Raw genomic sequence first — 13110 nt, forward strand, 5'->3', positions numbered from 1 at the left:
TTCCTAACTCTCCAAATAAGACATTGCTCTTATAGCATTGCTTTATTAATGTAATTGTCACATTGAATTATGATCATTGTTCATTTATCTGTTTTCCTCTAAATTGTAAAATAGTCCATACAACCTTAGAGCTTATTTTAAAAGGCGGGGGGGCTTTTTCCAGCCTTATAATTTGGAGTATAGAGCCTTTTGGAAAGACATTTGGGCAATATCAATCAACATACTACATGCATATGATACCCTGACCCAGTAATTCTCTTTAGAAGTTTTATTCCCTTGACTTCATTTAATCATTCTTAACTATTTGATATAGCCTCTCCACAGATAAAATTTACTAGTATGTCAATGTAGATAGAGATTAGCAGGCACATAATATATCATACTTTAATATTTTTCTGTGACTTGCCTTTAATTCACTTAGCAATATGCCTTTTCAAGTCAGTATTTTAAAATATCTGAGTTGTATTTCTTTGTAATGATATACTCACCTGCAGATCATTCCTATTTTTTTTACTATTATAAACAATGCTACCACAAACATTGCTGAATATATATATACTAGGGGCCTGGTGCATGAAATTCGTGCACTGGGGGGGGGGGGGGGGGAGGGGAGTGTCCCTCAGCCCAGCCTGCCCCCTCTCACATACTGGGAGCCCTCAGGCATTGACCCCCATCACCCTCCAATCGCAGGATCGGCCCCTTGCCCAGGCCTGATGCCTCTGCCAGAGGTGTCAGGCCTGGGCAGGGGACCCTCATTTCCCCCCAATCACTGGCTCCGCCCCTGGCCCAGGCCTGATGCCTCTGGCCCAGGCATCAGGCCTGGGCAGGGGACCCCCAGACCCCTCCGATTGCTGACTCCGCCCCTGGCCCGGGCCTGATGCCTTTGGCCCAGGATTCAGGCCTGGGCAGGGGACCCCCCTCTCCCTCCAATCACCGGCTCCGCCCTCACCCAGGCCTGATGCCTCGGCCAGAGGCGTTGACCCCCATCACCCTCTGATCGCCTGATCAGCCCCTTGCCCAGGCCTGACACCTCCGCCAGAGGTATCAGGCTTGGACAGGGGACCCCCCATCTTCCCCCGATCACTGGCTCTGACCCCCGCCCAGGCCTGATGCCTATGGCCCAGAAATCATGCCTGGGCAGGGGACCCCCATCTCCCTCTGATCGCTTGCTCCCCCCCCTGCCCAAGCCTGACGCCTGTGACCCAGGCTTCAGGCCTGGGCAAGGGGACCCTGATATCCCCCCAATCACCGGCTCCGCCCCCCACCCAGGCCTGATGCCTCTGGCCCAGGCATCAGGCCTGGGCAGGGGACCCCCAGCCCCCTCCAATTGCTGGCTCCACCCCCCGCCCAGGCCTGATGCCTCGGCCAGAGGAGTTGACCCTCATCACCCTCCAATCGCCGATCACCGGATCGGCCCCTTGCCCAGGCCTGAGGCCTCCGGCAGAGGTGTCAGGCCTGGGCAGGGGACCCCCAGCTCCCACCATTCCCGGCTCCGCCCCTGCTACCCACGATCTCTGGCACCGCCACTGCCAAGACCTAAGGCCTCTGGTGTAGGCATTAGTCCTGGGCAGGAGACACCCAGCTCCCTGCGATCTCCCGCTCTGCCCCTGACTAGACCTAATGCCTCTGGCCAAGGCGTTAGGCCTGGACAGGGGACCCCCAGCTGCTCACGATTGCTGGCTCCACCCCTGCTTCCCGCTATCACTGGCCGGGCGGCAAAGGCGCCTGGTTCTCTGATCACAGCTGGGGGGCTGGGTAAAGGCGGTCCCCAGGGCCGCCTTTGCCCTGCCCCCGGCTCTTAGCTCCCCCCTGGGTTTCTGATCACTGTCAGTGGCAGGGGGCTTCTTCCGTCCTTTCCCTTTGGCCTCCCAGCATTGTGCCTACATATGCAAATTAGCCGCCATCTTTGTTGGCAGTTAACCGCCATCTTGGCTGGCAGTTAATTTGCATATCACCCTGATTAGCCAATGGGAAGGGTAGTGGTTGTACACTAATTACCATGTTTCTCTTTTATTAGATAGGATTTGTTGAGTAAACTCTAAGGATGAATAAAATGATAACTATCCAAGCCATGCAATATTTCAATGACTCAGTTTCCTTTCCTTAAAACTAGGAATATTACTTATGTCTCAGTAGTTCTTGTAAACCTACTAAATGATGCAATATATGTAAATAGCTCAGAGACTGCCAAGGACAAAGCAAGCATTCAAATATTTAACTGCACAGAAATAGGTAACTGTCAAACATGCTCCCAAAATATAAATTAAAAAACAAACAAATCAACAATAAATGGGGGTATGGGCAGCAGATCTGTAGGGAGGTGATGTACCAGGAATGTAGTATATGAGGAGATGGGTTCAAAAAGAAACAAAAAATATGAAAAACAAAATTTGTCCCGTCATCCAGACATTCGTGTTTGTCAGAATAGTCTTATTATAGCTTAATTAAAAGTGAATTATTCCTTAATCATTTAAGAGATTTTTTTCTGGGCCTTCGACCCACTGAAAAAGCCAGTGGGACACTGTTGCAGTGGGAGGTACTGGGCATGAGAGAGTGGCTTCGCAGTGGTTCTCCTACTTCACTGTGCATGAGAATCACCCAAAAGTTTAGCAGATATGCAGGCTCATAGGCCCTGGTCCAGAGATTCTGCTTCAGGAGATTTGGGATACAGCCTGAGAATCTCACTTCTAGCCTGCTCTTCTTGGGTGATGCTGATGTTGCTGGTACAAAGACCACACTTTATGGAACACTGTCATGTTAACATCCTATTAGCTCAGTCCCTTTTTTAAAAAGGGGGTGTGGATGTGGGCATGAATTATCTCACTTTTGGGCAAGTTTTAGAAACTATGATTACTTTGGAATAAATGGAGGAAACCGTGTCCTTAAACATAACATAGCATTCACTAAGTGCTTACATATATTTGAAGCATTCTAAACACTCAGCTTTACGGTATCTAAAGTACCTACAGTATTTACAGGATCTAGCCACCTTCTGGGGTAGATACTCTTATTCTATCTCCATTTTATAAATATGAAAAGTGATCCCCACAGAGGTTGTCCAATATTTTATAGTCTGTATGTTTTGCCACATTTGTTAACTGTTGGAAGCTTTTAAATCCAGCAGAATCCATAATATCTCAAGTTGATATAATTGTATATGCATATTATGTGTGTGTGCAGCAGCTAAAGATGACATATTATTCTTTGTAAGTCTAAAAATTCTAGAAATACGAAAATGAGGACAGGTGTATTTCACTGAAAAACCATAATCACTCTTTTCTGTTTTAAAAACATACTAATCTTCTTTTTCAATAGAAACCACTCTTCCCTTAAAGAGAACATTTAATAATTTCATATAATCTGAAGATAATTGAAATTATCTTTTTCTAGCTACTTCCTCTGTAATTAAGGGGAACAATAGCTAAAATTCCTAGAGGACAAATTTAACTTTATTTTAAAATCATCTAGAGATAGAAGGGCTTATGAATCAAAACTACTTTAAATATCATTTGGTTAATGGAGGATCTTCTAGTGAAAAATTAATGGGTAAGGATTACATACCTTGTTTTTAAAATAAACCTCAATTGGCAAAATGAAACCAGCATACCCAGATTCTTCTACCTTGTAAGGTGGATCTTTGCACACTGAAACATTAAAAAGAGAAAATAGGTGAGATGAGAATAATAGACCAAGAGACAGTTCCCTTTCCTTTAAGAAAAAAACCCATTCTACCATCCAGATCAGGGATGGCGAACCTTTTGAGCTCGGCGTGTCAGCATTTTGAAAAACCCTAACTTAACTCTGGTGCCGTGTCACATATAGAATATTTTTGATATTTGCAACCATAGTAAAACAAAGGTTTATATTTTTGATATTTATTTTATATATTTAAATGCCAATTAACAAAGAAAAATCAACCAAAAAAAATGAGTTCGAGTGTCACCTCTGACACGCGTGTCATAGGTTCGCCATCACTGATCTAGATCATACTCAATTTTCACAGCCCTTTGCCAGGCCCCCATCTGCATCTCTGACCTATCCTTTATTTCTTCTCCAGTATCCATAATAATTTTTCCATGTAAAGAAAATATGTAAATTATCACAGTCAACCATGATCATTAATGACTTCATTTGTTATCACCCGCCCTGCTTTAGGGAAACTGAGGAAAACTCCTGGCCCAAAGCGTGAAAGTGTGCTAACGCAAGTACTACTTATGTCTTTGATGTGAATCACTCCACCCCTAGACTCCTCACTTCTCTGAGATATCCTGATTTCTATGCCTAAAAGTGGCAGGACCCACTCCTTCCTTCGAAAATCCCAAATCCACAGTCTCCCAAGGTTGTTGATGCCCATTAAGTCACTATTTCTCACTTCGCCCAAATATGAATGCTTATTGAAATATTGGTATACACACAAACACTTAAGATCTATTCTCATCATACAAATATATGAGAAACAATACGGCTTTTGTGTTTCTTATGAAGGCAGGCTATTAGGTAAGCTCTTGGGAAATGAGACACACCCTAAGAAGCTAAATATTATTTCATCCCACTAAAATTTCCATTAAGTCAAAATCAGTGGCAAGCCAACTGGAGTCATTCTAGTTAAGCCTGCATTTGGGGTCTTGAAGAAATTCCAATTTCTTCACGAGGCCTTTCCAAACCACAAAGTACTATCATCTCTTCTCCCTTTACCCTTCCAAAGCATTAACCGTCTGAACCACTGGTTCGATACCCAACAGAGTTCCTTCTTACGATATACTCAGGAGTTTCATCTGTAATTTCCTTTCATTCCTCAGAGACCGAAATATTTACCTCAGGAACATGAAGAGTGTTAAGGGCCCAGGCAAACCTGGGTGGCCATCCAGGATCCACCTCGGACCAGCCAGGTCACGCTCTACAAAGTTACTCAAATTCTCTGAACCCCACGTTTCTCTTCTGGACAGTGTAGGGATTAAACAGGATGATGTACGGAAAAGACACAGCACAGACAGATCCTGGGACACAAAGTTTTCAGTAGTGACTGAAGGGAGGCAGGGACTCTAACCTGTAAAATCTAACATGTAACCTTTTCGGCTAAGAAGAGAAAGGAGGCAGCACGTAGAAAGCCCTGGATTTGGATTAGAAGATGGGTCCACAGCCCTGGACTAAGAATGCTCCAGACAACTTCCATTTCCTTTCACTTTAAAAGGGAATACAACATCTATGCATCTCTAAGCACAGCCTACAAAATGCAAGAAAACCACATAAGTGTGAGGCATTTTTATTACCGACGACCATGATGATGTACATGAAAACAGGTTAGGCATTCCACAAGGACAAATGTGGTTACAAAGAGGTATGCTGAAGACAGGATTTTAACATTTGGCTGTCTCCTTTAGTCCACCTTAGAACCAATTCTCCAAACTGACATCAGAAGTTAATCAGGAATGAGGGATCTCACCTGACCTTACAAGTTTCTCTAATAAAATATGAAAAAGCACAAGAGTGACTTGGTCCTTCACCCACTGACCACCTGCCAACCTGTCATGAATATTCAAATACCCTGAACACTGAGGGTGGGGGTAATGCTACTAAATGCACTGAGCACCCCCAACCGCGCCCCAGCTAGAAGGCTAGCATTATACCCACAACCTTTCTGGGCTGCAGAGCCCCTTTTTAGAACAGCAATTTCAGTGTCCAGGTTGTTGGGATTAATCACGCCAATGTCGTTTGAAGGAAGTTTATTCTGAGGGTTGCTGTACATGCCAGAAGTTATAGCTGTTCCTCTATACACCCTTTTGTATAATTCATTTTCTCTATTCTGCATGCAAATTGCTCCTAATATAGGAAACAGCTGTTAGTGAGCATATCTCATAGTTGAAAGTGTTAGATTTTTCCACCCTCTAAAGGAAATGATGTTATGTATTAATATTCCAGAGAAGTCTGGTATTATAAGAAACTGTTTACCAACACATACCTCAATTATTTTTAAATGAAATACTTTCATAAATAACAATGAACAATGTCTGAGTTCTTCATTAGGAGCAAACAATATTTTATACACAATAAACATGCCAGACAATCAGTAGCAATACAAAAACAAACTTACAGTTCTGACTGAAGAAAGTCAAATTAGGGGGAATAGTTTGCTTGTTTATTTGTTCATGTATCTTATAACCAGAATCATTAATATGAGTTTCTAAGCCAGTTCTTAAAAAGAAACAGGAGTTAAAACTAAGAAATATTTTAGCCAGTAGGGATAGTACATTAGACATAAAGCATAATTTTGAAACTAATAGAACCACATTTGGGATCTCCTTCTGTCACTCAACAACACTTCTTCATTAAGAATCCCTTTGCACAACGGTGGTATCATAGATAATTAGGTTTATCTGAGACATGATTATTGCTCATTGAGAATCCCTTTTCTTGGTCACTGACCACACTGTTGCCTTTATAAGATCTAAGCATCTAAAACCCTTCAACTCATTCTTCCTCTCAGCTATTCAAGAATTAGATAATCCCTAAGAATTATGTAATAAAAGGCCAGGTTTCAGAAGTTATTGGAGGGGATATTCATCTTTGGAAAGCCTTCAAATTTTTTTAGGTGACAATAAGATAGTAAGATTAACATTCAATCTTTAAACTGTGAAAACTGATTCAGTAGAAATCACTGAAAACTCTTCTTCCTGTCAAAATCCGGCCCAAAGGTTAACTCTTCCGAGCTTCTCTTGTTGCCCTTATCAGGCTGGTGGGTAACATTCATTCACCTTTAAGATTCCTCCACTAGGCAGAGCCCTGTGAGGTCCACCGCCCCATCATTCTTCATATTTGTAACTCTGGGCACTAACACTGAGTCAAGTAACAGGTACTCAACAAATGTTTGATGAACTGAATATTTTCAAGATTCATGCCACCCTTCACTAATTTACCATGACTAAATACGTTGCTTGCTGGAAGCTACCAAGCGTTGATATGAGCCCATGAAATTCTTCTGCAAACTCTCTATAATCACCATAAACCTTAAAACACTGGTGCAGGCGATAAAAAGCATTGCCACAGATGAGTCTTGTCTTGAAAGCTGAATACCCAATGCTAACTGGTTCTAATTCTGATAATACCAAATTTTAGGAAACTGAGTTAACAGATTGGGCCAGAAGATCTCCAATGTCATTTTGAAACAGACATTATATAGCCATAAATAACATGTCTCTTCTCCTCTCCTTCCACACATCACTACCCGTGTACCCCAAGGCTCTAACTGGGAGACATTTTCAAAACTCTCTGTCCAAGAAATCACAGGTACCATGTAGCTCTAACAACACACAGCACCCCAAATTCATGCCTGAGAGGAACAGACCAAAGTTTTTGTACATAATGAGTAATTTTCCCTAAAATAGCCTTTCAAAAATAATAGGCACAATGGAGAGCCATAGGCATAATATGCAGTATGATGCTAAATATGTGCATCGGCCATTAATGGATTTAATTGTTTTAAGTTGAGCAGAAAAAGTACACAAAATTGAAACACATAAAACGGGAAGGGTCATGATTAAATTAATCTGGCATAAGTCAAATCCTTACTTACTACCTGAGATTTTTAATATTCTTCATTTAAGAGAAAAGAGTTTCAAAAATGAGCTGTGCTTTATACAGAGAAATAAGTGTCTCTTAGATGAATAAATAAATGTATGCTTATATAATAATCACATATAAAATAAATGAATTTATATTCATTAAGAGGTCTCACATAGCAGCACAATTTACAATAGCTAAGATTTGGAAACAGCCTAAGTGCCCATCAGCAGATGAGTGGATTTAAAAACTGTGGTACATCTACAAAATGGAATACTATGCTGCTGTAAAAAGGAAGGAACTCCTATCATTTGCAACAGCATGGATGGACCTGGAGAGCATTATGCTAAGTGAAATAAGTCAATCAGAGAAAGATAAATATCACATGATCTCACTCATTTGTGGAATATAACGAACAACATAAACTGATGAACAAAAACAGATCCAGAGACAGAGAAGCATCAATCAGACCATCAAACCTCAGAGGGAAGGCAGGGGAGGGTGGGGGAAAGGGGAGAGATTAACTAAAGGACTTGTATGCATGCATATAAGCATAACCAATGGACATAGACACTAGGGGGGGGGCATTGGGAGGATTAAGGACACATATGTAATACCTTACTCAATAAAGAAAAAAAGAGATCCCATTTCTTAGCACTAGATAAAAAAGAGGAAAATATGAAACTCTTCTAGACCCATAAGACCCTCATTTAAGCTTTAAAAAATATCATTAGGCAATAGGTGTGGTTTTTTTTCCCTAATCCTTAGGAAAACAGCTGGTAGACTCCTCTCCAGAACCTCTCTCCAGTGTGGTTGCTTAGACACTATGATTTATGTCCATCCGAATACTTTTGTTAAGGACTTGGCCCAGTTGCCCATTGATAATTATTGGTTTTACTTTATTTACTGTGTAGGACCCTTCAGGAAGGAAACACCAAACTCTCTTTATACATAGACTGGTTATTACCACTGCCGTATGACAAATGTCCCTTCCAGCTTGAGCATTTTGGACTCCTTCTTTCCTGCTCTAGTGCCACCACATCAGCCCCCATGAATAGTGAAAGAGGGTGCTGCATGGTCCATGTCTCTGCCCCCAACTGGTCCGTGTGAGCATTTGGAAGTCCAGGGCAAGTGTCCAGCTATCTGAGCACTGCCTTGTCACCGAACATGGATGGCCAAGCCCTTACACTTGTGACATGAAAAGAACAATCATCAACAGTTGGGTTTTGTTTTTGTTTTTATGAGCATGCACATGCACGCGCATGCGTGTGTGCGTGCACACACACACACACACACAAATTCTATTGTTGCTTCTATTTAGTCCATTTCTAAACAAAACAAAAAAAAGTTTTTCTCCCTTTGTGTCACTTCCTCATTCCCTGGAAAAGGATTAAAGATAACATCAGGCAACTTCTGAGTCCTATTATTGTTTTTACCTTGTTGGTATGGAAAATAGCACAATAATTAATAAATAATAATACAAGAATAAACCCTGTGTTTCACATACTCACAGCTGTAACCCAACTTTAGTCCCACCCTTTATATATGCTATTAAGCCCATCCTCAATTTAATTCAGTGCTTTCCAAGGGCGGAGGCTGTGTCTCAAGCCTCTTCTCACCACTGAACCCAGCCCCCATTTATGAACTTGAATTAATGAAACATAACTTTAGTATGAGCTTCAAAGGAAGAGACAGAGCAAGCCTGGCAGTTGAGAACAAAGGTCTGGATGTCAAGGAAAAAGTATGAAGGCATTGTAAAGTAAAGCAGCATAATGGATTAGTCAGTATCAGCAGAGACACAGAAAATAATGAAGAAGAAAAAAACAGGTAATATGGATGAGCTTTATACTTATAAAGAGACCCTCATATTACCGCTACTCAGGGGGTCCAGGTGGGTAAAAATGGATTACACATATAAAAGAGGGATTATTGACTTTGAAATGGTACAGAAAACTAGAATAGGAATAAGAGCTCAAGATTCCACATTGGTCATTCTAAAAAATCTTAATGATGACACATAAAAATGACTTCATTTGTCAGTAACTTGGAATTTTTAACTAACAGACTCAGAATATCCCTAGCCTATCTCTCCAGAGGGGAAAAATGGGAACATACTTTTAAAATATGCAAACATTTTCACTTTTCTGAGGAGTTACATCATTAAAGTTAAGCAAAGCCCATCTAGCTGAGGTTAAATCAATACATTTCAACTTGAGGGAATATAACTGAGATATTAAATTAAGGCCATCATCACAATCATTTCTTCAAGGAACATATAACAAATGAGCCAACAAAACGCATAAATTGCCCAAAACTATATAACATTATGAGTTGTTAGGAATGTTAAATATAAATCCTCAAGCTTACATCTTTCACTAAAATTGATAACACTGACACCAACTTGCCCTAAATTCCCTCGATGTAACTCAATATATGGCATTTCTTCAAGTGATCGGCCTACTGGAAATATACTTCCAGGCTAATATTATGGGAAAGAAAAAAAATCTGTATTTTCACAGAAAGTTCCATCTAGAGACAGATTTGGTTCTTTTCTTGAGAATTATTCAAATGGAGAAAGCTTGAGATTTCTATCTCAAGGAAGACCATCATTTCTTTTTTTAAAAAACCTTAGGCAAAATATTTTTTTAGAATACCATACTTCAGAAAGTCCATCTGGAAAAGCAATATTAGCTACATGGAAAAGGATCTTGTGTTTGGGAGGAGCATCTTCATGCCGGTGTCTGCTACTACAGCTAAAACCACTTCACCTGGGGTGGCGAACACAAAATGCAATATACAGATGATGTATTATAAAATTGGACGCCTGAAACCTTTATAATTTTATTGACCAATGTCACCCCAATAAATTCAATTTTCAAAAAAGAAATTAAAAAAGGAAAAATAAAAGCTGATCATGGGGAGGGGGAAGAGATCCTCTTTATGGCTTTTATTATTTATCAGATATAAAAAGTCATTCAAAAGCCCCACTTCCTAAAACAATCACCTCATGGTGTCTGGAGGTAGGAGAAGTAAACAATCCCTGGGACAGCCCTCAGGCATCGAAGTTTTACCCCAAGTTTTACAATTGGTCCAGCTACCACTAAGGCCCGTGCTGATTTTTATTTAGAAGGAGGGAAATGTCATCCTCATTTATAAAATTAACCTATGTTCTCATTCATATAAATTCATTGTTTTCTCAGGTAGTAGCCTAATTCATTCAACCCAACAGGCACTATATAACCATAGGGCTACAAAGGTAAGACAGAGTCCTGATCTCAAGCAGATGACAGTCCAGCCAGAGATATTATCATCTAAGTGCGGATTCTATTCTAGGGACTAGAGACAGAGCCATAAACACGGCCGACCTGGTATCTGCACTTATTAAACTTATGTCCACTGTTGGGAGAAAAGGAAGGGGAGGAGGAGAGAAGAAAGAGAACACACATGGCAGAAAATATTGAGAAAGGAAGTATTGAGTAATTAGTCTGCAATGAGAAAAAAGCGGTATTGAACAAGAAATGCCCCGATGACAATAAAGCAGGTTGATGTGAGGAGACTGGGGAACTCCTTCTTATTTTAGATTAGTGTTCCCTGTCTGAGGAGGTGACATTTAAGCTGAGATCTGAGAGAGAAAAAGCCAGGCATGGGAAAAGCACTATTTATTTTGCTTACAGAAGAAGATGTGTGAACAACCTAAAGAAAACCTGTCCTTATATTTGCCTCCAGGGCTGCTCAGCCCCTTACCTGGTTTTTCCTCTCTAATTGAGGTGAATGCCACTTCCTCCCTCCTGAACATTTCCTCCTTATACTTCTCTTCCATCGTAAATTCACCTTTTAACACCCACATAGGTTTAGCTATTATGATTTCACAATCTTACTTCTCAAATCATAAATTCTCCCCAATGCTACAAACTCCCAAGAAAGCAATACATCTGCTTATGAAATCTTCATTACAATTCTTCATTATGAAGGTTTTTTTTAAGTAGATAGAATTCTTGGGAATTGTACAACCTAATTTTATTTGAATATATTTTTATTGAGGAAGGGAGAAGGAGAGAGAGAGAAACATCAGTAATGAGAGAGAATCATTGAATTGGCTGCCTCCTGCATGCCCCACACTGGGGATCAAACCCACAACCCGGGCATATGCCCTGACTGGGAATTGAACCGTGATCTCCTGATTCATAGGTCAATGCTCAACCACTGAGCCATACCAGCCGGGCTGTACAACCTAATTTTAAATGATATACTTTTTTAAAAATTATGCCCATTGAAATTTTAGAGCTCCTGTACACAATACGAACAGAAGAAGGAGTCTGGACTAAGAAGCACCAACCACACAAAAAAAATCAGTGGCTTTAAGTGATATTTGAGAAAAAAAAAGATCACAAGTGCAAAGCTATATGCTCAAGGGGAGGGAAATAGAGCTGCAAGGAAAAAAAATCACATGGCTCAGTAGAGAAAGGAAGAGAACAAGAGTGATGACATTCAAAATATTAGAATACAGAAACTACAATTTTCTCAAACACATACTCATATTAAAGGGCTATTTTTTAACTGAAATAATTTTTTCTTTTAATAAGACCACAGTATATAAGAGCCACTTTTAAATGTGTTACACCCATCTTTCTTCCATAGCTTACAATTTCATTTTTAATACTTGCCCTTTAAGCAGAGGACAATGAAATGGTTTTATACACAAGAGAGATATCAACTGCATTAGGATGATACAAGTGGCGATGAGTTGTAAAATAATCAAATATAATACATCAAAGAGCAGACCCATTTCCCATTTTTTTTGAAAGATACAACAGCCTGAGTTCGCCACAACCTAACTTCACAGAAAACACCAAAAGATAAGGATCCAAAATGAGTCAAGGGTCCGTTTTTTCCCTTCTCAGTTTTTGCTTTATTCCATTTTCAGGAGGAAAAACAAATGCTTCCAGGGAAGTAATCAGACTGTTCGAACTCTAGAGGAAGGGTTAGAACAAGCTTTCTTTTCAGCATCGTTTGGACTCTGCTTTATTTTTCTGTTTAGCACTTGGCACAGAGATAGGCTCTCCTAAGTCTCCTAATTGATTTAAGCTCCATTAGATGTTACAAATGAAGACAGAATGAGGGTGACACTAATATGAGGGCAACTGTTTACACATAGTCATACAGGAATGTGGTTCCTGTTTAGCCTGACAACCTCTCAATCTTCTCAAATAAACCAGAGAAAATCCTGTATCCCCACCCTTCGAAAGCATGGGTTTTCACACTGGGTTTCAGGAAACCCTACCCCCCTGCAGTGTGTGTTAGCCATGGAGGCAGTCTGTATTGCTTTTATCAAAGCAATAGGGTGTTTGCCCCCAAACAATGGATTAAGGCCCCTTAGAATTATGTGGGGAAATAAAGTAAGCCACTGCTCAAATAAAATCTGAAACCACTGTTCACAAGGATGTTATAAAATTTTACCTATATCATTAAAGTAAATCTGCTTTTACAGAGTATAATTTTTTGCTTGCTCCTGCTAAATATAGTAATGATCTGTTTCCTCCTTGTCCTGCCCGT

At 40.5% G+C, this 13110-nt stretch overlaps 1 protein-coding gene across 3 annotated transcripts in view; it reads right to left on the reverse strand.

Moving 5' to 3' along the window:
* The window catches only part of MLLT3 (MLLT3 super elongation complex subunit), a 261682-nt gene that overhangs the window by 109130 nt on the left and 139442 nt on the right, over positions 1–13110 (reverse strand). For all 3 annotated transcript variants that reach the window (XM_070431749.1, XM_070431750.1, XM_070431751.1), the window contains exon 3: positions 3562–3644. In XM_070431749.1, coding sequence (XP_070287850.1) covers positions 3562–3644 — 83 coding nt within the window. The remainder of the gene's footprint in view (positions 1–3561; positions 3645–13110) is intronic.

Source organism: Myotis yumanensis, unplaced genomic scaffold, assembly GCF_028538775.1.
Source record: "Myotis yumanensis isolate MYYU_CA2020_CCGP unplaced genomic scaffold, mMyoYum1.0.hap1 SCAF_12, whole genome shotgun sequence".
Classification (NCBI taxonomy): Eukaryota; Metazoa; Chordata; class Mammalia; order Chiroptera; family Vespertilionidae; genus Myotis; species Myotis yumanensis.